Raw genomic sequence first — 21,735 nt, forward strand, 5'->3', positions numbered from 1 at the left:
TTTAAACAAATTTATTGGGAAATGAACCCTGTGCCTTTCAGTCCTGCAATCTGTTAGCCATCTGTAATATTTCCTGTTGTCTGGCTGTAATTGTCAGCACTATATCCACTCTGTCTATTTATATGAGAACTGTTTTATTTAGAGCTTTTAGCTTATTATGACACCTGAGGTTGTGATTGCTGATGTACTGCAGTTTCACATTTGGTTACTCTTGCTATATAAACTCAGGCATATTCCACTGTGCTATACTCTATTGTTTAAGACTGTATATGTATAGTCAAAATATTGTATTTGTCTTAAATACCAGCACAGGGTTATACATCTGCAATTCAGCATTAAATTACTATACCGTTGATGTATTTTATACATGTATATACATGAAGCTTGTCATGAATATTAAAGGTAAGCATTAGATAGTTAACTCGTAATCTTTGTTCATGCATGTTGGTATAGTTTTACTTCTATTTACTGACATACTCTGATAGCTGTTTCTTATTTTCGGTGGCCTAATGGTTAGAGTGTTCTACATGAAGCTCACCACTGGTCATGTCTGGTGTTTTCGGCATGATGCTTCAGTGGTGGAAGCACTTTGGTGGCATGGGCTCTCCCTGCCACAAGATGACACAATATATGTATACACAACTTGTGGTGTGTAAAGCAACTTTTGATTCAAAAAAGTTTTTTTTATGTATAGAAATAAAGCATTATACATATATCTATGCTAAAACCATATCATTTGTATATACTGAATATGTGTTAAGGTTTTCAAAAAAATTAAAGGCTGTGATTTTATGTTAACATTATTATAAACTTGTATGTACAGTGATTTTGTGTTAAGTATTATGTCAAACCTAAGCATAACTACAGTGATTTTGTGTTAAGTATTATGTCAAACCTAAGCATAACTACAGTGATTTTGTGTTAAGTATTATGTCAAACCTAAGCATAACTACAGTGATTTTGTGTTAAGTATTATGTCAAACCTAAGCATAACTACAGTGATTTTGTGTTAAGTATTACGTAAAACCTAAGCATAACTACAGTGATCTTGAGTATTAAATTTGCTTCTATACATAAGCATAAAAGCTTTTTTTTTTTGGCAATACCTTTACAACCAAGGAATGTCATTGAGGTGTTATATGCATGTTTAGTGATGAATTTAATGGGAGATGCATCTATTATATGATACATCTTTTGTTTGCATAGGCCAATTCTAGCTAGTTTGTTATTGGAACATTGTCATATAGTCATTTATCCAAGTTTATACGTATATTCAGAACTGTGAATACTGCTCTTTGGGAGCCACCAGTATGATTTACATGCCTGTAAACATCTACTTGTGCAGATATACAGGGCAATATAATGGCAGTTTTACAGAAACATTATGGAGGCAAAAATGAAAAGTAGCTGATTCTCAAAATTTGCTTTGAAATGAAAATTTGCATGTACATGAACAAGGTTTCATTGGATATCTGGACACTCATGCTGTCGTATTAACGTTTCCTTCATGCAATACATGAGCACTGTTCAGATCTATTTACTTACATGTGTGAAAGCATTCCTGGAATCACAATTCTGCCTACTGCTCTGTCTGATGAATATTTACATGGTTATGCTATTGTGTATGGTATTCTTTGTATAGGGTGGTGCTTTGGTTTTAAGAAAGCTGTTATACCTTGATTGATAATGATAATGTATGTTCCTTAATGACAATGGTAAACATTTGCCTTTCATATCTTGTATATAGAATTCTTATCCCTGTTAATACTTTCACAGATTCAGCTGTTTTTTATTATTTTTGTAAGAATTTTAGCATCTTTTCATGTCAGCTTAATCTACCTTAATGGGTGCATGAATGTTTTGTATCACCATGACCTTTAAACTAAATAAATATTGTTTTATTTTTCTTTGCAGATATATTTTATGTTGCTAAATTACTTAACAGTAATGTAACCTTTTGTCTCATTGACTTGAAAGGTCAACATTTATAAGAAATATATCTGTCTATTCTGAGGTTAAGTTTTATTGCTAAATTTTGAAGAAATATGTAAACTGTAATATCAGGGTCTTATTCTACAAAGACATCATTGATAGCCAATCATTGAACACATAATTTATTATTAATTAAGGCATTGGAAGACGAATGAAAAACAGCCTTTGGAGAGAAGATGTTCTGCCCACCCTTCGAAAAACTCAAGAGATGGGGCTGTAAGTTGGGTTGGACATTTTAATTGGCTATTTTAAGCTATAATAACACAGAGCTTTTGGCATGATTGCCTTTGCACTTGCCTTTTTTTTTTTTTTTTTTTTTTTTAAATATTTTGAATACGAATTATGCGACCAAAAAGTGGTCAGTGTATTTCACTTAGGTTTGTGATATTTCTCTTGTATAATATTAACAACAAAATAGAAATTGGACGGTTTTGTTTTTAATGGTAAATGTCTGTTTGGGAGGAAGATATTTCCAGCTAGGTGAAAATAAATTCAATGGCATCGATTAGATTTAATTGAACTTGGCTTCTGCCTCTATCATACAGAGGTGGGCACCAGGCCACAACTTAGCATATGCCCCCGCCTCCATCTCACTAACTGGATTGCCTTATACGTATCAAATGGATTAATCAAAATCATAGCAAAATACTTTGAACTGAGGGGAATATAAATATTTCAATCTCGTTGAACATTTTAACAGGTGAAATGAAAACAACTTCATTGCCAACACTGTTCACACATCGTGACATTGACATGTACATAGTCAAACCAAAATAACACTTACCTGAAGTTGTGAGGTGACCTTAATTTCGTGGAATTCTCAAGCCTTGATGGCATGTTCCTGACAGATGGCAAGTGAGTGATGTAGGCCTAACTATTGCGATATCACCAAGAAGCATTACGTGGCAATAGTCTATGCTGCCCTTTAGACAACTTTCGGTGAGTAAATAGGACTATAGAGATGGAAAGGAAAATTTTATGAAACATCATATGTTTGTATGTACAACTAAATCTTACAAAATGTAAATACGGAGAAACACAGTGGAAAGTAAATAAGTGCTTCATGACACTACTATGTAACGTATTCCATGATGTTCGGATCCATGCTTGCTGCTATCAGGCCAAAAAAAGGCCTATATTCAAAATTTGATGACATGGCATCCTCACTTAGCGGTCAATTTATATCAGGGATTAAGATAGACTCCTTATTCCCAGATTTATATGTTTACAAAAATTGTTACAAATTCGACATAATTAAGGTATGTCACTTTAATAGCCTACTATACATGAATACATAATATATTGGGTTTCCGTAACTCATACATGTATAATAAATAACAAAACCAAAAGAAGGGTTACCTGTGTTACATCATGGAAGCCCCAGTAAGACCTAAATATGACTTGAAATAAAGTCTGAAAATGTTCACGTTGTGAAATTATCTCATTTAGAGGTTCGAGTATATAAAGACGACTGTCACATTGATTTTCACCGTGTGGAGCCTCGCGGGTATATAGTTCAGGTATCTGGGTCAGTGTTTAAAATGGCGGTACAGGTGAGACATTCAGGGAAATGAGACAAGAAGGATAGGCAGTCAAATTCGCACTGGTAAGAATCATCCTGTTTAAAGTATGTCAGTTAATCTTGTTGGACCACGGAAGACTGTCACTTTCACAGGTACAGGTAGCCAGATTTACCATTTACATGTGAGTTGCAATGTGTTCAGGTAAATTGATGCTCACCTGAGACTCGGTGTCGGTTGGTTTGTTTTGACTAGGAATGGGCCTATAAGAAGATCCAATAACACCGTCGGAATAAACAAATAACGTATATAAATAACTGACATCACCTGCCTGGCTTCTCCTCATATCAATTAATGAAGAAAATTAGCCGGACAGGTATTAAGTAGCTCAAATACCTGGCTTTTGTGTGACTCATGACTCAAGGTATGATGCGCGTACTGCAGAAAAGCTTTTTTCTCGATGGTATGTGGGGTTATGTGTTGCTGTGATTTGTTTTGAAATTCGTAAGCAGTACATGTATTCGCTTTCCATTTATTCCATTATGCGGAAATCTATTTGTGTTAAATCATCGCTGCCGTCTAATATACACACGCACATGACGTTGTTGTCAAGGTGAGACTCTCCATGTATGACCTATATACTTGTCGTGAGGACATAGGTATAATAGATAACCTTAACCCTAACTTAATGAGTGTACAGAGGCCTGCCAGGACAGACAATTACCTTTCAACTTGAACAGGATCGCTCACATAATTTTGCTTTGAGGACAGAAAGAGGCAATGGACTATTCTGCCGCTACCATCATTATCAGTAGGAAAGTGGAAGTTTCTATGTAGACATACTTTGTTGTCATAAAGGGCACTATGAATTCCGCAATGATACTGCTAGCCTATATATTATGTTGTATGGCAATGTGTAGCGGTCCAAATATATAGGCCTACATAATGATGACCAGCGATCCTCGCTTATCAGCCACCCTTAGACCGGAGTTTTACAGCCTATACCGAAGAAAAATGAAAAACAAAACATGGACTAAAAAAACTTTCACTTGAATTGTTTAGGAGCGTAGGAGTGTCAGTTGAGGCAATAGGGCAATACTGCATCCCACAAGGCGTAACAGTTGAGCCTTCTTGAATTACTGTCCGCTGGCTGGTGAAGGACAATAGCGCCTATGTATGTGTGAACCTTATTTGTGCATGTACACTCCATTTCTCGGAGGTTTAAGTGTTATATTTGTAGACCTCCATAAAACGCGCCATGACTCATCGATGCAGAAATGTACATATTTTACAAACAGGTGGGACATATGTTACGCACATCCGCCGTGTACTGCTTGTTCCATATAGTACATGTAACACCTGTCATGGATCTAGCGGACCTCTTTAATAGAAGTAAATGATCAACGCCGACTCAAGTCTCCAGGACATACAGGAAATACTACATGCAAGTGGGAATTTATTACGTTAAACAAAAGCTGAGGTGAAGCATCCCGTACACTAGGCATATGTCGGCCTGTCGGCGCGTGTAGACCGGGCGATACAGTTAAGCTTCCATTATGAACAACTTTATCATTATGTCATAACAGTATAGCACTATCGCTCTTTATAATTTACATTTCGGCTCGAATACTACATGATCGCTTAACTTACGTAGGCGAATTGCCGTTACATTGACAAGCGCTGTATTGTTACTCAAACAGGTGTTCGGTGCATTTATGTTACCGTTAGTCTTCCATAGTTACAGACAAAGTAATTCCATGAATACAGTTATCCTTGACGTGTATCATATCAAATGATAACTGCGCACATGATTTTATCAGCGAACATCTTATCAGCGTGAAACAATTAATTACCCAGAACTGCAGATATATGATCCAAACGAGCTACCTGCACGACTGTGCTTGATTGAATATAACAGATAGCTGCATTTCCATCCCCTAACTGCAGGACAACATTGTTTTCATTACCGAATTAACGTTTAAATGACAAGTTTTTTTTGTACAAAAAACTTAACACAAACAGTAATAAGAAACGCGCTCGAGAGCACACGATCGCATGTGACTTGATTATCGTCTGCATAAACGTTGACTTTTATTATGAATCAAACGATTCTTTGTCTGGAATACATGTAACCCTTGACATGCAAAGGTAAACTATGATCTTAGGGATGAAACTACATGAAGTTTACAAAAGTACATACCTGCAAGTAGGACTTTTATTACGTTAAACAAAACTTAGGTGAAGCATTTTGTACAGTATGTTGACCGAGAGCTGCGTGTAGAGCACCAGGTGCTACTAAATACGGAGTTCAATAAGCGGTCACGGACTTTCAGTTTGCAACAAACATACATCCGTATTGCAAGTCTTCACATTTACTTTAGTACTGTATATTTTTCTCAGAGAAGTATGTCACATATTTTAATAATCTCACATACACGTCTGCATGTAATTATAACATTTAGACACCCCTCTCGAGAGGGTAGCGTACCTGTATGCCTACAATGATTGTTTTGTTATAGTGATGGTGTTTTTCTTTGGCCATAAGGTGCTATAAGTCCTCATAGAAGATTATGTGCACTCAAACGATGGAGCGGTGGAACTTAGTTATAGCCGTACATGCGATAACTTCCAGATTTCGAAGAATGTAACCAAATTTAAATTTAAATTGAAGAAAAGAACGAAGAACGAAGAAGTGAAACAGGCTATGGAAATACAGTTGTATTTTGTTTTGACTGATTGCACGGCCTCCCATACATGCTGTTCTCAAAGTTTAAGTGAATTAATAAGAACAAGAAATGGACAATCTCTTAAAAATGATGCCTTGTAATTTATTTACTAAAAATCAAATTGCTTATTTGTTCTAACTGTCTGAAGACATCTGTAATCACTTTTTCATATACTATTTGTCAGAAGAAAGTCAGAAATGACTGATCACGTGGCAATTTGTAAACGCAAGGCGCCAGTGATTGGATTGGATGAGTTGTAGGCCTTATAAGTGGCAGCGGTGCACATAGAGTGTCCCTTTTCCAGGTTTTCAGCATGAAAGTAAAATTTCACACCTCGATATATGGTGAGCATAGTAGACATCTGTTTTATAGAATATACATACTCGAATTTTTTTAGGTGCGATTGATCAAAACTTTCTAGATGCGATTGTTTACCGGTCGTCGCCAAGTACCCGTCAGTTAAAATCGCATCCTTAACAGCAATCGCTGGATTCGATCGATTCGTTGGTCGAGAGCCTGCGTGGTTGTCGGACCCATCCAACGTTTTTACCGTTTTACCGTACCCGAGAGGTCCCGTCAAACCAGATTGACAGCTATATGTGTGAATGCGGACACCAAGGAACTAGATATATTGTTTGCAGAATGATCGGCAAAACCCCGTGAACTCAACAGAACACTGAGTGTATATCTTGTGTGAGTTAAATGCCAGCTCCTACCATACATGTATTATGCACAATGGTCGCAAGTCTTTGTTTATTGTCAAGTATATAACGTCACCTTTACATATGACTTAAAGCCTTATTTTTTTTTTTAATTCACAGGAACTCTCTGATCCCTTTGCATGAGGCTTGAGCACGACTGAGATATGGAAAAATCAATTTTGTCTGGAAGATCGACAGCATGTAATTCATTAATTCTTCATTCTGTGTCACATTCTGTTGACTTCTTGTAGATTTTGATTTGTACCTTTTTTAAAGTCTTTGGTTTGACACGACCCGGGTTTGATCACGGGGTTCCCGACTTTGAAGCGGACGCTCTAACCATTGGGCCACCGAAGCGGTCCAATATTTTTTTAGGCTATAGCCAGGATGAAATAAAGACGTATACTTTAGTACAGTGTATGTTGAACTACACCTTAATGTGCTTACCTTAATCAATTGGAAAATTTTCATTAAATGAAAACTGGCATGAGTGTAAATTCATAAGCATTATTACAACCTTTAAAAGGTCTACATTCATAAATGTTACAATTAGTTCGTAAATTATCACCTGATCAAGCGTAAAACCTCGCATAATGACACTATATGAGAAATTAGGAGCTAAGTTTTGACAGGTTGTCTGTACAGATAAAAATTCACGTGACCAAGGAAGTCTCTCACCAGTGCGGTCCACCAGCAACCTGCGGATGGTCGTGGGTTTCCTCCCACCATAATGCTGGCTGCCGTCGTGAAATATTCTTGAGTACGGCGTAAAACACGAATCAAATAAATAAATAAATACAGGGTGCGCACAGCCCTTGAAACTCCTTGAAAGTACTTGAAAAATACAATTTCATTTTCAAGTACTTGAAAGTCTTTGAAAAAGACAAATACTCCTGGAAACTCTCTTGAAAATTTTAGATTGTCCCGAACTTAATTATTGCCTGCTGACCGCCGAGTCTATATCGGGAGCTCGCAGATAATTTCCCCATAATCAGAACTTCCGCTGGCACTCGCCACTGTCGGAAATTTAAAATTTGAAAAATGCGAATATTTTTCGAGACAAGTTTATTTACTTAAGAAAAAATACAAACGTTATACAAAATCTACCATGAGAGTTTTCTGGGGTTTTTAGCAGATTTTCGTAATTTTTCTAATTAAAATAATCCACTTACTTTCATTTCAAACGGCCTCATCTCGGCGAAACAACAAAAACACACTTGTAAAACGATTACTTAACATAAATCTATGAAAGGGGTTCAGCTTTGTTGCAAGTTGACTTACATTAAGTAAGGCTTGAAATTATTTTTATTAAATAACGAATAAGAATCATGGCATTTTGGGGGATGCCTTTCATCACCAATTGTAAAAAAAAACATTATCAAGGGAGATAAATCAAGGTAGAGTTACACCTGTGAATGAAGTTACCTACCATGAAAAATGTAAACTTTTCCACTTAATAAACTATTTTTTTTATCCGAAGTAAATGTTTCAGAATATGTGCCGTTACATAAATGTGTACGCCGTCTGGTTTTCTCCTGTCAGACTGTGTTACTCCAATGTACTGATCATAATGTTGCATTTAAATAAGCTGAACTTACAGATTAATTACGTAACAAATTTTTCTGATAGAGGAAATTACATTTTACTAGAATCTTACAAAAAGGTTGAAAAAAGGATTGATTTTTTCCCCTAAAAACAAAAACATGCTGCCAAGCATTGGTCCATTATCTTTAGGGCAGTTGTTCTAAATGTAACGTTTGGTAAACTCCAGATATAGCTGGAAGAAACCAAACTGATTCTAGCAGCTACACCAAGGCAGATAAAAACGAATTACAGAAGGAGACCTATAGAGTCATGGCCACTAAGGAAGTATGGCTAAAGAAAAATAGTATTTACTACAAAAGATGACTTAAGTGACTGGCAAAAAATACTGACCCAGAGGAAGCCCTGCATAATGATATATTGCATTCATTTTTTTTTACTGAACCGAGGCCGAATCAAAGAATGTGTCGCATTACAGAGGTGAAGGGCAGATATTTCTTGCAAAAGCAAGCGTACTATTCAATATACATGCATGCAAATTAAAGCATCTATAATTCAGACTTAAAATATAGTCTATAATTTGCATTAGCTTTAAAAATGACAAAAACCTCCTGGAAAACTCCTCGAATTTCATTTTCATATACCTGTACGAAATAAAAAGCTCATTATGCTCACTTTAATATTCTGTATGCACAGCATTCCCAGTGTATGTATACTGGGATATATTGTTGTATGTATGTAACCAAGTCTCCAGTGGAAAACCTCCGAAATCTACTAATCTATGTACTTGTAAAAGGTGTCAATTGTCATGTATTTCAGTCCTGAGCTGGTTGATACAAGTCTATTTTCTGGTTGTTCTGCCGGTTCAGACGCAAGGTAAGGAATGATACCGAGGCTAACCTTATTGCAAAAGTGTCCCCTCTGTCTGTGTGTCTTTGATGTCAGCGTTATCATTTGTTTGACTTATAATACTATTCATAGCATTTGATACGGTCATGAAAGAGAGTTGGCGAGTGGACAGAATCGGTTTCCACAGCAGAAGTCATTCACAGAATCCAATCCTCAAGCCACTCACCTCTCAAGCTCACTACAGACAAATTCCAAATTGGTGCATATACAAGACAGCTTATAAGACGCCACTCGGCTTAACTCAGTTGGTCGCTAAGCAGCTGGGCCCAGTTACTGAAGGTCATACGTCCTAGATTGAACCGGAATATACGTGATAACTGGAGTTGAGTCTCGTGCTTAGGACCCAACGCAACAGTCGTTTAGTTGAGTTGCGTTGGGTCTTAAATACCCTTGTATGCTGAGTTAAAACCTGCTGAAAAACTCAAAGACAGACAGACAACAAGATAGACAGACTGACAGGGGGTAATAATAAATGTAATACTGTGTTTGTAGTTTCACACAAATGTTATCGGATTTGTGCCGTCATAGTTTTTTGTCGTACCTTCCAATTACTTCAAGACAACCCGAGAACCGATTTCATATTTGTTTGCGCCTTTTGGTTCTTTTTTATGTTAAAATACATGTATGTATTTTTTATTTTTTGCAGACAGATGCTGCAAATTTCTGTCTCTGGGTGTAGTTTCTCTAAAATCATAAATTTTGATAGGAAAATGCGTGCAGTGCTCAGTGAAGACAGTCACTGAAAGCAGTGTCCAGAATCTAACTAATCCCAGATATAACAGTGCGCAAATCGCACCTGTAACATTCATTTTAATGTGCATGGTTTCAGGACAGACATTTAGCCTATGGCGTGGAGGACCCCGTGATGGTTTATTACGACTGAATTATGAAGGAGAGGATTCTGTGATCTGCAGCAAGTCACCTGCCTTCACCTGGCGTGAGGCAAGCGTGCTGTGTCGAGGAATGAGCTTACAAAGGTTTGTCTAAATACACATTCGCAGCTAGTATGTGTTAATCTTCTTGGATGTGGGCCTGTATTGCCTTTCTGGTAAAGTGTTCTTCAACTTTCTTCTCCAACAGTTCATTGCGTGGATTACCGACTGAGTTGTAATATTCGTGGCGTTGTTGCCATCTAATATTTATATATTTGTGCCTTAGTCTGAGATTGCTGTGACATTTGCTTCTGCCCAATTTTTTTCTGCCCCTGATAGCTGTTTTTGGCAAACCTTATTCGAACATTTTGTCAAACCTTACGTCAGGGCAGCTTCCGATTGACCGTAATCCAGGCCTGGGAACAGGTTTGGGTAATGAGTACAGTCTGTTGTCGCTGTCTGAAAAAACAACAACAGACAAATCAGGTGATATTTATTCTGTATCACGAGGAAATAGAGTTTCAAAAATATTCATCTATCATTTATTTAATTTAAAGTACTCGTACTGTCATTGACTTATTAAAATCAGGTGATATTTATTCTGTATCACGAGGAAATAGAGTTTCAAAAATATTCAAGTATCATTTATTTAATTTAAAGTACTCGTACTGTCATTGACTTATTAAAATCAGGTGATATTTATTCTGTATCACGAGGAAATAGAGTTTCAAAAATATTCATCTATCATTTTATTTAATTTAAAGTACTCGTCCTGTCATTGACTTATTAAAACTTTTATGTCTGGTGTAAAATTACATTCTCTTCTCGTTTTAGTTTGCATCCAGTTATAACACCATATGAAAGCTATCTGGCTGAGAACGAAACCTTCTTGGAGTTTAAGGCTCTATCCATCGACTTCCAATGTACTGGGAAGGAGACTAGCTTTGTAAAGTGTGTTAACTTCACGACCATTGGAACACCGAAAAATGAAACCTGTTTTAGAGGAATCGGTGTATTATGCACTTCAGCAGGTGAGTTACCATTATAAGATGATGTATTAGCTGGCAAGAACGATGTGTGACAAATACAAGGTGGCAAATATATCAAGTTATAATAAAATAATCTTGAGTATGGCGTAAGATACCAACGAAATAAAATAAATAAGTGAAAAGTTTTCCTGTTTGAATGTACTTGTGACAATTATGTTTGGCTGTATATTTTGGACACAGTTTTCTAAGGTTTACTAAGATATTGTTTCACCTCTGTAGTACCTGAATATCGTCTGTTGGACGATCGCCGACTGAGGGTTAGAATTGATTCCACGTGGTCTACTGTGTGCGCAGATGGTTTGACAGTTGAGGATGCCGTAGTCGCCTGTAGAACCCTGCAAAAGCCGTGGTAATTATATCGAATTCATCCTATAACGTTTTCTGTTTCTGTAATAGAAAACCAGTTCGCTATTGTTGTTTGTTGAAGAAATAGCTTTCGTTTGGCTGCCTTTGAAATGAGCCTCTTCTCTCTTGAACTTACTAGAATTTTACTAGGGATACAAGAGGTTAGAAGAAGGGATATGTAAATTACTTCATATTCGGGCTTTTGGTCTGAGTGTATGTAAAAGGGCCGTTTCTCCAGGCCTGCTTCACTGTTCCTGCGTCTAGACCTACAGCCGTTCTGGTCAAGTGAAGTGCGCTTCAGCCAGCTCTGCTTTACACTAGAAGTTTTAGTGGTTTCCTCGAGGGTCTGCTAGGACCCCTGCTCAGACCCCTGCTCAGACCCCTGCACGGACCCGTAGAGGCGTTACCATAAATCAGCTAAACAGTACTATACACTCTGTATTCAACATTGTACACATAATCGAACGCTCTGGCTTTTTTTAAGGTCTCCAATCTCGAGAAATACGAGATGCGGGTTTAATACTGGCCTTGAACAGGAACATCGTTCGTGGAACACTGCTCCAGTTCCTTCCGGTGCGCAAGGCTGCACAGATAGGAAGGTTTGTTAGTAATTTGCCAAAGATCTAAGGTTTACCCCGGAATCTTCAGTGGGTTTCCTCTACATATAAATTTACCAATAAATCTGAGTGCCACCGCATAAGTAAAAATTGTTTGAGAATGACGATAAAAAACAATCAAACAAATATATAATTTTACAGGTCGGATTCTCGCCCTTTGAGGTTGATAAAGAGTAACACGACTAGGTGGAAGCTGAATGATTTACGATGTACAGGTTCTGAGGAAAGCCTGAAGGATTGCTCTTCCGTCATCTGGGGGGACACCGAGTGTAAAGGTGGACGGGACGTCGGCGTGCTCTGTGCGGCAGGTACTAACAATGTAATTACAAGTACGAGAAAAATGAGACAAAAGTATTAGGGTTGGAAAAAGTGGAAAGTTAGTAAAACTTTGTTCACACAGAAAATAACAATCATAGTGAGGGAATATTGCCATACTTGCACAATAAATATATAGTCTCTGCCGCCGCAAGCAGATTGCTATATAAATAACTGTGATGGTGAATTTCCCTAAGGTTTCACTCCTACCATAATGCTGACCATGGCGTAAAACACCAACCATGCAATAAATAAATAAATAAATATACAGTAATCACTTTTTAACTGAGCTACTTGAGGTTAACGGCTTGATTCCAGCTCAGATTGTGTCAGCTGATCACTCCTGTCATTCGAGTTTCATCCACCCGAAACCCGGACGACTTGTCGTGTATGTGAAAAATGTTTGACTAGGGAAATAAATACCAATGTAATAAACATAGAGATCAATTAAAGACAAATCTGCTTGGTGTGATTGTACGAAGATGGACCTTTAGCAAATTTAATGTTGGTTTGTATTGTCTGAGTAAATTTTGATCTGTTATTCTGGTGTTTGTCAATTTGCTCTCTTCAAACAATATATTTATTTCTGACCTTGCAGCCAGTGAGTTGAAATTCCGACTGATAAACGGTTCGTCATTAGCTATTGGCCGTCTGGAAGTGTTTAACAAAGGCAGATGGGGGACTGTGTGTAACAAGGGCGGCTTTGGACGAGAGGCCGCCAGCGTTGTGTGCAAGTCACTGGGTTATGAATAGTAAGAAATCTGCTTTTAAAACACCAAAAAATGGGCGAACTTGACTTCATCCAAGAGACGTTTAATCTCTTAGCACCACAGTTGCACTCTCAACAATTCCATCACCTATTTATGATCTTGAAGTCCAAACCAGAATATATAGCTCCGCGGGCTACTCGCAGTAGTTCTGCATGCTTCAGAATACCAAATAGCAGAGGTTATTTTAACCTTATCCTTGCTTTCTGAAAATAATTTGCTCAGAATTTATATGCACATCTGATTTTTTACATTCATTTTTTTATGGATTCCAAAAAAAAAAAACATTTTGCTTCCACTAATAAATCCGAATTAATGAGTAGCTTCTTCCAATAATGATCGCATCTTTCATTCTGTTTTCAGCAAAAACGCCCGTGCTGTTCCTAACACACACTTTGGGACTGGGTCTGGAGTGATCTGGATGGCCAATGTGTCTTGTGAAGGTTCAGAGTCAAGCCTCATGGACTGCAGCAAACACTTTGACGGAAAACCCATTACCATGACTTGCAGTCATTCAGATGATGTAGCAGTTTCTTGTGGTATGATCGTTTTTCACTTTACCAAAGAGAATTGGCTTATTGCAGGATCATTTTGACTGTGTGAATATAATCATCTCACATGGCGATGGGCGTATATGTGAAATTTTGTTATTTCTATCTCAACAATGTACAGCCGGATATTCCGATAAGATCCTTACATAAATTTATGTTTCTATGAGCAAGTGTAACACGACTAATGAAATTACTCTTTTGTTTCTATATAGAAAGTTACCGTTTGGATAAACATGGCGGTCTGCAGCTGTCCTATGAAAGCAGATGGATAGATGTGTACAACGGTAGTTTCAACATTAAAGCCGCAACAGTAGCCTGCAGAGCATTGGGCCTGCCCAGGTGGGACTTGTTCTTCTTTGTATGTTTTTATCACAAATTTAGGCGTGTTTTTCATATTTAAGAGTTAGAAATGAAAGTTCGCTATGCACACTCAATGCCTATTCGACGATGGATTTTCACATGGATGTCCGGGAATATTACAAGAGCTAGGAGTAAAGGGCTAGTGTCAAACAACATTAAATCATATAAAGTAAGAAAATGTAATCGGAAAATTTTCATATGTTTACCAGTTCAGTAAAGGTTGTAAACATTGGGGGCAAGGCTAATATGGGAATGTCAGAGTGACCTATGTGCCGTAGTGTATAGGGGACTGTTGCTCGTCGACAGACATAAAGACTGTTCTTGAATGGCAGTTGTTCATGGCCAAGGTCAAGGTTGCTCTATCTGTTCCCATTTGAAAAAAAGGTCATTTCAGACTAATCCATTACGAAGAAGCCTAAAATGAACACAAATTATGTAGTTTAAGTGTACAGTGTCCATTGGGACGGTGTATTTCAGATCTGGGGCAAAGTTCAACTCCAGAGAGGTATCGGTGGGCCCTGGAGAGATTCTGGAAGTGAGCTCATGTCGCGGTTCAGAAGACACTTTCTTTAACTGTCGTCATCAGTGGGTGGATCCCGAAGAGCTGAGGGCAAAGAATATCAGTGTCGGTGGCGTACAGTTGACTTGTGAACCAGCAGGTAGGAATATGGGCATGTGTATGACATGTCGACCTTCATGTGTGCATGTATACGTATCATCATCTTGATTATACATACACATGGAGCTTGTGTACGCCTAGGCTTGCATATCATCAGTTTATAGCGTCGCTGGTATGTGGATACGTACGTAGACCAAATATCATTTCGTCATGAAGTGAGCAATTGCTTATCGACACAATGTTGCAATACACGCATCTGCAAAATTATGGGTATGGGCTAGATATTAATGTAAGTTTAAATAAAGGTGTTTAATAAAGAATGCTGCAACAGTTGTAGCCATAAAAGATTCAACTCTTAACCATTCGTTCTCAAATTCGCCCTTTTTATCCAGAATATCGCAACATGCACGACTCTTCTCTCCTGTTTCAGACACAAAAAACATCAAGTTTCGTCACCCAGGAGAAGATATGATGGGTCTGTATGAAGTTTATAACGGTTCTCACTGGGGAACAATATGCGGAAACGGACTTGGTGTGGTTGAAGCTCGTGTTGCCTGTCAGAGTTTGGGACTTGGAAGGTGCGAACGTTTCTTTTCCATTAATAAGCAAATTATTTATACAGACGAAAGCACGTTAGTCCTGCCGTAGGCTATAACCTTCCCAAGTCAGTTTGTGCTCAGAAATCAAAGGACTTCTGTGCATGCTTCGTTTAAGTTATCAGCGGTAAATTTTTTGATTGGGTCTTATGATTCTGCTCTAACACAGTCTTGCAACAGGTCAGTTGTTCCATGCAGTTATAGTGATCTAATAAGTAAGTGCATCTCAGAATTACAACAAACAGGTAGAAACATGTGTTTTATACGTGAATATTATTATTTTAGTGTATATTATTGCATGTAAAGCTAGAACACACATGTTGGCTTTCAAACCATGTTTGTAAAATGTTGGAAACTTCCCAGAATCAACCAATTTTAAGTGAAACGCACAGTACATACGCTCTTCTCACAGCGCTTATGCTTATTACCTATATATATTTCTTCCTGATGTTATTCAGATTCAAATAGTGTTTAGTTTACTGCATTATAAATTTGACGAAAAGATTCACGTGTCTTTACCCAACCTATTCTGACGGTGTGTTGGCCACACGTTGTTATCCCGTGATTAAATGTTGTCATCGTACAGTATATCCATCAGACCATTAACTAGCTTGGTATTGGTTTCAGTACATTTGCTGCTAGACTTCCGACGGCCTACATACAGAAGGGGAACGGTAGTGTTCTGATGGACGGCGTGTCCTGTAAGGGTCAGGAGTCGAGTCTGGCACAGTGTGACCACAACCCTATGGGCCTGATCACCTGTGACCCAGACAACAGAGATGATCTTAACATCTACTGCGGTAAGGTTGCTTTATTAATATGTCTAAATAGATAAGTTAGAGGGGCCAGTGATTGTTGGGCTGGATTGGACACATGACATAATTTGTGCCAACAAGATTTCTTGTGGGACGTGTTCCCACATTATATATTTCTAAATGCTAAAACGTATGAGTTAGCTTCTAATGCCAAAGCATACCTACTCGGAACATTTCAGCATTTCGTTATATTTGTCATTCTCAGCTCTGAAGATGCAAGACAAATAGGACTCGCTGAGTATGACAAATGCAGCTGTGGAAACATTTACACGTAGACAATACGTCTTCTTGGTATATTCGGAGTAGGCCTATGCTTTTGCATTGTGCTATTTACTTTATTATTTCTTCTGGTTTCATGTTTTAAAGCCATACTCAAGAATATTTTTACAAGTTTTACTTGTGGATCAACGAGGTATGGGGTTATGTTGACCACTCTTCCAGAACATTTATGTCATTTATTTGTTTTCTATAAAGTATCTCAGGTTCTCTTTATAGAGCCATTACTATGTTGTATGTGATGCAACTCTACACGCTGGGTCTAAATTATAATTTACACGGAAAGATTTTACTGTTTCGAGTCATAGGTTGAAGAACGTTGCATGGTGAGGTTTTGTGCGCATGGGTCTAAATCCCATCCAGTATATCAACTGGTATCTTGATTAAGTTAGTATCACAGACGTGTCACTGCAGGGAAGCCAGAAGATAATTACAAAGTTCGCCTTGCCGGTGGATCGCAGAAGGCGGGTCGAGTGGAGGTGAAGATGTTCGGGGTATGGGGCACCGTGTGCGCAGACGGCTTTAACAGTAACGCCGCAAAGGTTGTCTGTCGACAACTCAATGTGCCAATGTGAGTTATACATATACCTGCGTACATATGAGACACCTTCTTGAATAACGACAGCAGCTATTTCAGTGCGTCATCGTTATTACTGTACTAATGGGTCGAGGACACTGCTGTTTCATCGGTTACAAGATCTGCTTCCCTTGTGGAGAGCTGGTTTGACCCGATATGAGGGAAAAGTTAATAGTTGAGTGACAAAATAATTTAATTGGTTATAATTTTTACAACTTTTTTGATGTTACATGTGGATAGAAATCTTGTTCATTGTAGCTAGATATGTTGATGATTACTCCTCACATTTTCAGATCTGAACCGAGAACTGTCTCAATTTTCCCGGAAGGTCAAGGACAAATATGGTTGCATCGGGTTAACTGTACGGGTGAGGAAACCGATATCCGTGACTGTCAACATGGGCCATTGGTCGGTGCCACAGATTGTACACATGGGGATGACATTGGTGTCGTATGCAGTGGAACTGTTGTCGAACCAGGTTAGCGTTACTGTAAACTTCAGCAACTGTCGTTTTTAATCACCTATTTATGACTGTCAGAATGCCTGTGTTGTTCAAATTAATTACTTTTCTGGGGGCTGTAAAATTCATATCTGACATGAAGGATATAGTAACTTAATTCTTACAACATAAACAGTGTAGGGAGATTGGAATGTACACGTAGTTTATTTCGCACACTGTGGTAAAATTTATTTCACATATTAAAGGGGTGTCTTATTTTAACTGTACATATACATTAAAAAACAGTATAGTTCTTGATATTTTATAGATTTGTTTTTTTGCTTAAATTTATGTCACACCCTATAGTTTTGCACAATATATCAGTACTTAAGAAGACGTAACATAGTTTGTATTTGGTTTTATTTTAAGTTCTAATAATGTGCTTTGTCTTCTTTGATAAAAATTTGACGCTTGGGTTTGAGTGTCTATGACTTATCAAGATGTCTCTCGGATTCTTGTCTCTGCAGCGAGTGGAATATCTGGGGGTGCAATTGCCGGGATTGTTATAGCTGTTCTCATCATTTTTGCGATTCTTATCGTGGTCTTATGTGTAGGAATTCGAAGATGGTCTGCAGCGCGAAGAGACCTGCGTAAGAATTTTGTCATATTTAATAGACATTGTACAGCCTGGTTATAAACCCCTATTCATGGTCATTATATAACACGGACATCAACAGTTTAAGGTAAATTTAGCATGGTCATGGAAACAAATGTTCCCATCAAGTGGCAAATTGCCACCGAATCTTCACAATGCACAAATTGCTTCTTTTACTTCTTTTTACCATTCCGTTAATCTCTGCCCGATTACCAGTAGTTCACCTCCACCAACCCCACCATCTATTGATGTTTGACAGCCATTTGCGATTGTTTACAGGGAGTAACTTGCTCAAGACCTCATCGCAGAGGCCTAACTCTGGTACGGGATCTGAGGGCAGTGTGGAATATAACCATGGAAATGGCATGGTCAATATGGTAAGTATTGTCATGATCAAAACGAGAACATTTCCCTTAAATGAGAATTATCATGAATATCACTGTAATAATCAGTTTGTCTGCCGTCGGGTTGGGTGTTGACAATTTGCAATCATACGCTCCCTGCCTCTGGATGTGTGTCCCGCAACAGAAAGTTATGAAAGTCATGATCTATGTATACGACACTTCCCCCATACGCACCTTACTTAGCCAGATTTGCCAAAAAAACCTCCCCCAAAACAAACTACTTTTGTGGTCATATTCATGCAGTTGATACAGTTGATATAGACAGGGAGTAATAAAACTGATATGTGTTCCACGGAAGGCTTTCAATATGTGCCCATCACCAATTTTAGCGCTGTCGGCCCAATTTATCATTTGTACGCTCTTTTCTCACCCTCGATCAGACGACAAACCTTCCTAACAAACCTCTAACCCTTTTGGCCCAACTCCAGTATTCAGCATGCCCCAAGGACAGGTACCTTTCGCCTGGCGTCAGGCTTGTTTGGGTTTTAGCTCTTAGTTCTGCACAACCATTTTGGCATTTACTAATTTATTCTCCCTATTCTGGTTCAGGTTGATTCCAGCTTCATCAAAATTAGAGTGTTGCTTATTTTCTGTGACAGTGTTCCATAATATTTAAACTCTGTATAAAAGTTGTGTTTGTTGTTAGACTCACAGAAGTGTTGAACTAATTTGGTATATACGCTTTGTAGGGTTACAACGAATCCCCTAACGCGTCGAAGGCCAGGGCCGCAGGTCCCATGGGGTACGCCGCCGGCCCGACATCCAAACCTTACAATTACGATAGCGATCAAGGCTACAGAAAGGGGATGGATTACCGCCATGAGGAAAATCTCAGTCCACCGGCTTACCACACTCTAGGTCAGACTGGACAACCGGTCGAGCGTTATGGAGACGATCGGAGTGGCTACTCGAACTTCACGCCGAACCATAGGGCCCCGCAACCTTCCAATGTCCCGTCCGTCAGCAGAAATATCACCTGGCCGGAGGGACGGTCCCCCTCGGACACCACAACACTACCAGGATGACGAAGAGTTTGGGTTCGGGGCTGGCTACGGGAATGGTCATCAAGAAAACAGCTATCCTTCAACCGTTCAGCCCCCAGGGCCGAGTTTTGGACAGACGAGCCGGCCTGCCAGTGGGGGACAGGTCAGGGGAAACAGCAAGAGAACCTGGCTTTGGTCCGCCGGGTACAAATTACCCGAGCAGTCCGTCTCCAGGCATTAGATACCCAGAGAGGGACACTTCGCCACACCCTGGACACGCTCCCTCACCAGGCTATGGTGTTCCACGAGGCGACTATTCATCAAGACCCCAGTCATCTCCCACAAGATCCCACGACGCATCCCCGTCTTATGGCCAGCTGGATATTCCTGAGGGGACGTCAGTTTAAAAATCAATCAAGACTTTATCTATTGTCTTGTACTTAGGCTGTCTAATTTTTTTTTTGTTTTTGGCAGACGTAATTCATCAGACCTTCACCTTAGAATAATATACATTTGTGAATGGGAGATATTTGAAGTAAACTTTGAAAACAGTAAATCATTTAAATGTAGCGATACCTTTCCATTTGTTTCATGAATTGAACATAACGATGAGAAGACAACCTGATAGATTTTACAATGAGGTGTGATTGAATACCGATGAATCCTTCTTGCCAAGTCGGACAATTAGTCGCAAATTTAACTAAATATAATGTTTAATAATTGGATTGTCGACACTGATTCATTACAGTGTATATAGTTTTCATTTTTACATTATAAGTGAATGCATACACTATCGGCAACTATTTTGTACTCATACTGTATGTATGCCTTAACAACTTATGGATTATTTGGAGATTTAAGTACATATAATGTGTGAATATCGGAGTGGTCAACATTGATTCATTATATTCGTTATTACTGTATATATAGTTCTCAGTTTTAGATGATAGGTGAATACGGATACAATCTGCAGTCATTGTGCTCATATGTAGGTCTAGCTTAACAATTTATGAATTGTTATATATATACATATATATATATATATATATATGTTATGGATATTGATTCATAACACTGTTTAGTTTACAGTTTTACATTGTACTAACGTGAATGCAGATATCATCTACAATTGTTTGTATTCATGGTGAATGTCTGCAAATGCATCTTGTTACATCTTTCATTAATGGATAGCACAGGTTTCACATTTTTACAGCAACATTATAAACATCTGTACGAATAACTGGACCTTTATAGTACCCTGTTATGAGTGTTTAATAAGCTGCCTGTGGTGTCTTCTCTTTACTAGGGAGCGTCTTTATGGTGGGTAAACCCCCAATGTCTAGCAAGTTGCCGGTGACCTTTCTCACTGGTGACCTACAGATCAAATGAGGGACATGGATTTGTCTGCAGTTGGTTATTTTACAGTATGTAGGACATGGATAAAATTTTGAAATATTTAATTGCTTTTATTCACCAATAAATTGTATAAATGTTTCTTATTTTGGGGTGAGTTTATATAAGCTTAGAGAAGAATTTTAAAATGCCCTTGTTTGTTGTACTAATATTTTTTTATGCTTTACATTGTTGCATCAAATAAAACTTTCTTTCTTATATTTTTAAGTATTATAGTGTTTAGTGTTTGTTATATTCCCGAAGGGAAAGGAGAAAGGTCAAGTATTTCTTAAGTCCCGTCCAGACTATCCAACATCACTCAACTTTTGTTCACTGAACAGCAAGTCGAATGCTGCTGAGGTAAGCTGAGTGTCCTGTCCACACTACAAATCAGATGGGTCAACTTTGTTCAACAGTGTTGACGTGAGTTCAACGATGTTGAGCTGTGTTTTTTTCGATAAATTGGAGGGAAATCTCTATATTTTCTCTCCAGTGCACGAGACACAGTGGCGAGCAGCCGAAAGAATCGTATCGTGGGTTTATTAGCTGTCCTTATTGCCATGGCTGTTCGGCGTAGAAGACGCCTCATCATGAGACCAGTTTCTCTCTTTTGTCGCCATTTTGCCCAGATCATGTGCTTTAAGACAGTCACGTTATTTCTACACGCCCGCTGATTGGCTACTTTCACTCAACTTCACCCAACTTGTTGACAA

At 38.4% G+C, this 21,735-nt stretch overlaps 1 protein-coding gene across 1 annotated transcript in view; it reads left to right on the plus strand.

Annotated features, from left to right (window-relative positions):
- LOC135472199 (scavenger receptor cysteine-rich type 1 protein M130-like) overlaps positions 1 to 20,654 on the plus strand; it is a 45,292-nt gene extending 24,638 nt beyond the window's left edge. The window contains exons 17-32 of the mRNA XM_064751624.1: positions 9,301 to 9,357; positions 10,220 to 10,367; positions 11,097 to 11,293; positions 11,531 to 11,660; positions 12,415 to 12,581; positions 13,187 to 13,340; positions 13,719 to 13,894; positions 14,119 to 14,245; positions 14,744 to 14,925; positions 15,316 to 15,463; positions 16,109 to 16,281; positions 16,987 to 17,143; positions 17,443 to 17,627; positions 18,116 to 18,238; positions 18,523 to 18,620; positions 19,337 to 20,654. Of these exons, the coding sequence (XP_064607694.1) occupies positions 9,301 to 9,357; positions 10,220 to 10,367; positions 11,097 to 11,293; positions 11,531 to 11,660; positions 12,415 to 12,581; positions 13,187 to 13,340; positions 13,719 to 13,894; positions 14,119 to 14,245; positions 14,744 to 14,925; positions 15,316 to 15,463; positions 16,109 to 16,281; positions 16,987 to 17,143; positions 17,443 to 17,627; positions 18,116 to 18,238; positions 18,523 to 18,620; positions 19,337 to 19,672 (2,558 nt within the window). The 3' untranslated portion in view covers positions 19,673 to 20,654. The remainder of the gene's footprint in view (positions 1 to 9,300; positions 9,358 to 10,219; positions 10,368 to 11,096; positions 11,294 to 11,530; positions 11,661 to 12,414; positions 12,582 to 13,186; positions 13,341 to 13,718; positions 13,895 to 14,118; positions 14,246 to 14,743; positions 14,926 to 15,315; positions 15,464 to 16,108; positions 16,282 to 16,986; positions 17,144 to 17,442; positions 17,628 to 18,115; positions 18,239 to 18,522; positions 18,621 to 19,336) is intronic.
- Positions 20,655 to 21,735: the final 1,081 nt, after the last annotated feature.

The sequence above is a fragment of the Liolophura sinensis genome, chromosome 1 (assembly GCF_032854445.1).
Source record: "Liolophura sinensis isolate JHLJ2023 chromosome 1, CUHK_Ljap_v2, whole genome shotgun sequence".
In the NCBI taxonomy this organism is placed as follows: domain Eukaryota; kingdom Metazoa; phylum Mollusca; class Polyplacophora; order Chitonida; family Chitonidae; genus Liolophura; species Liolophura sinensis.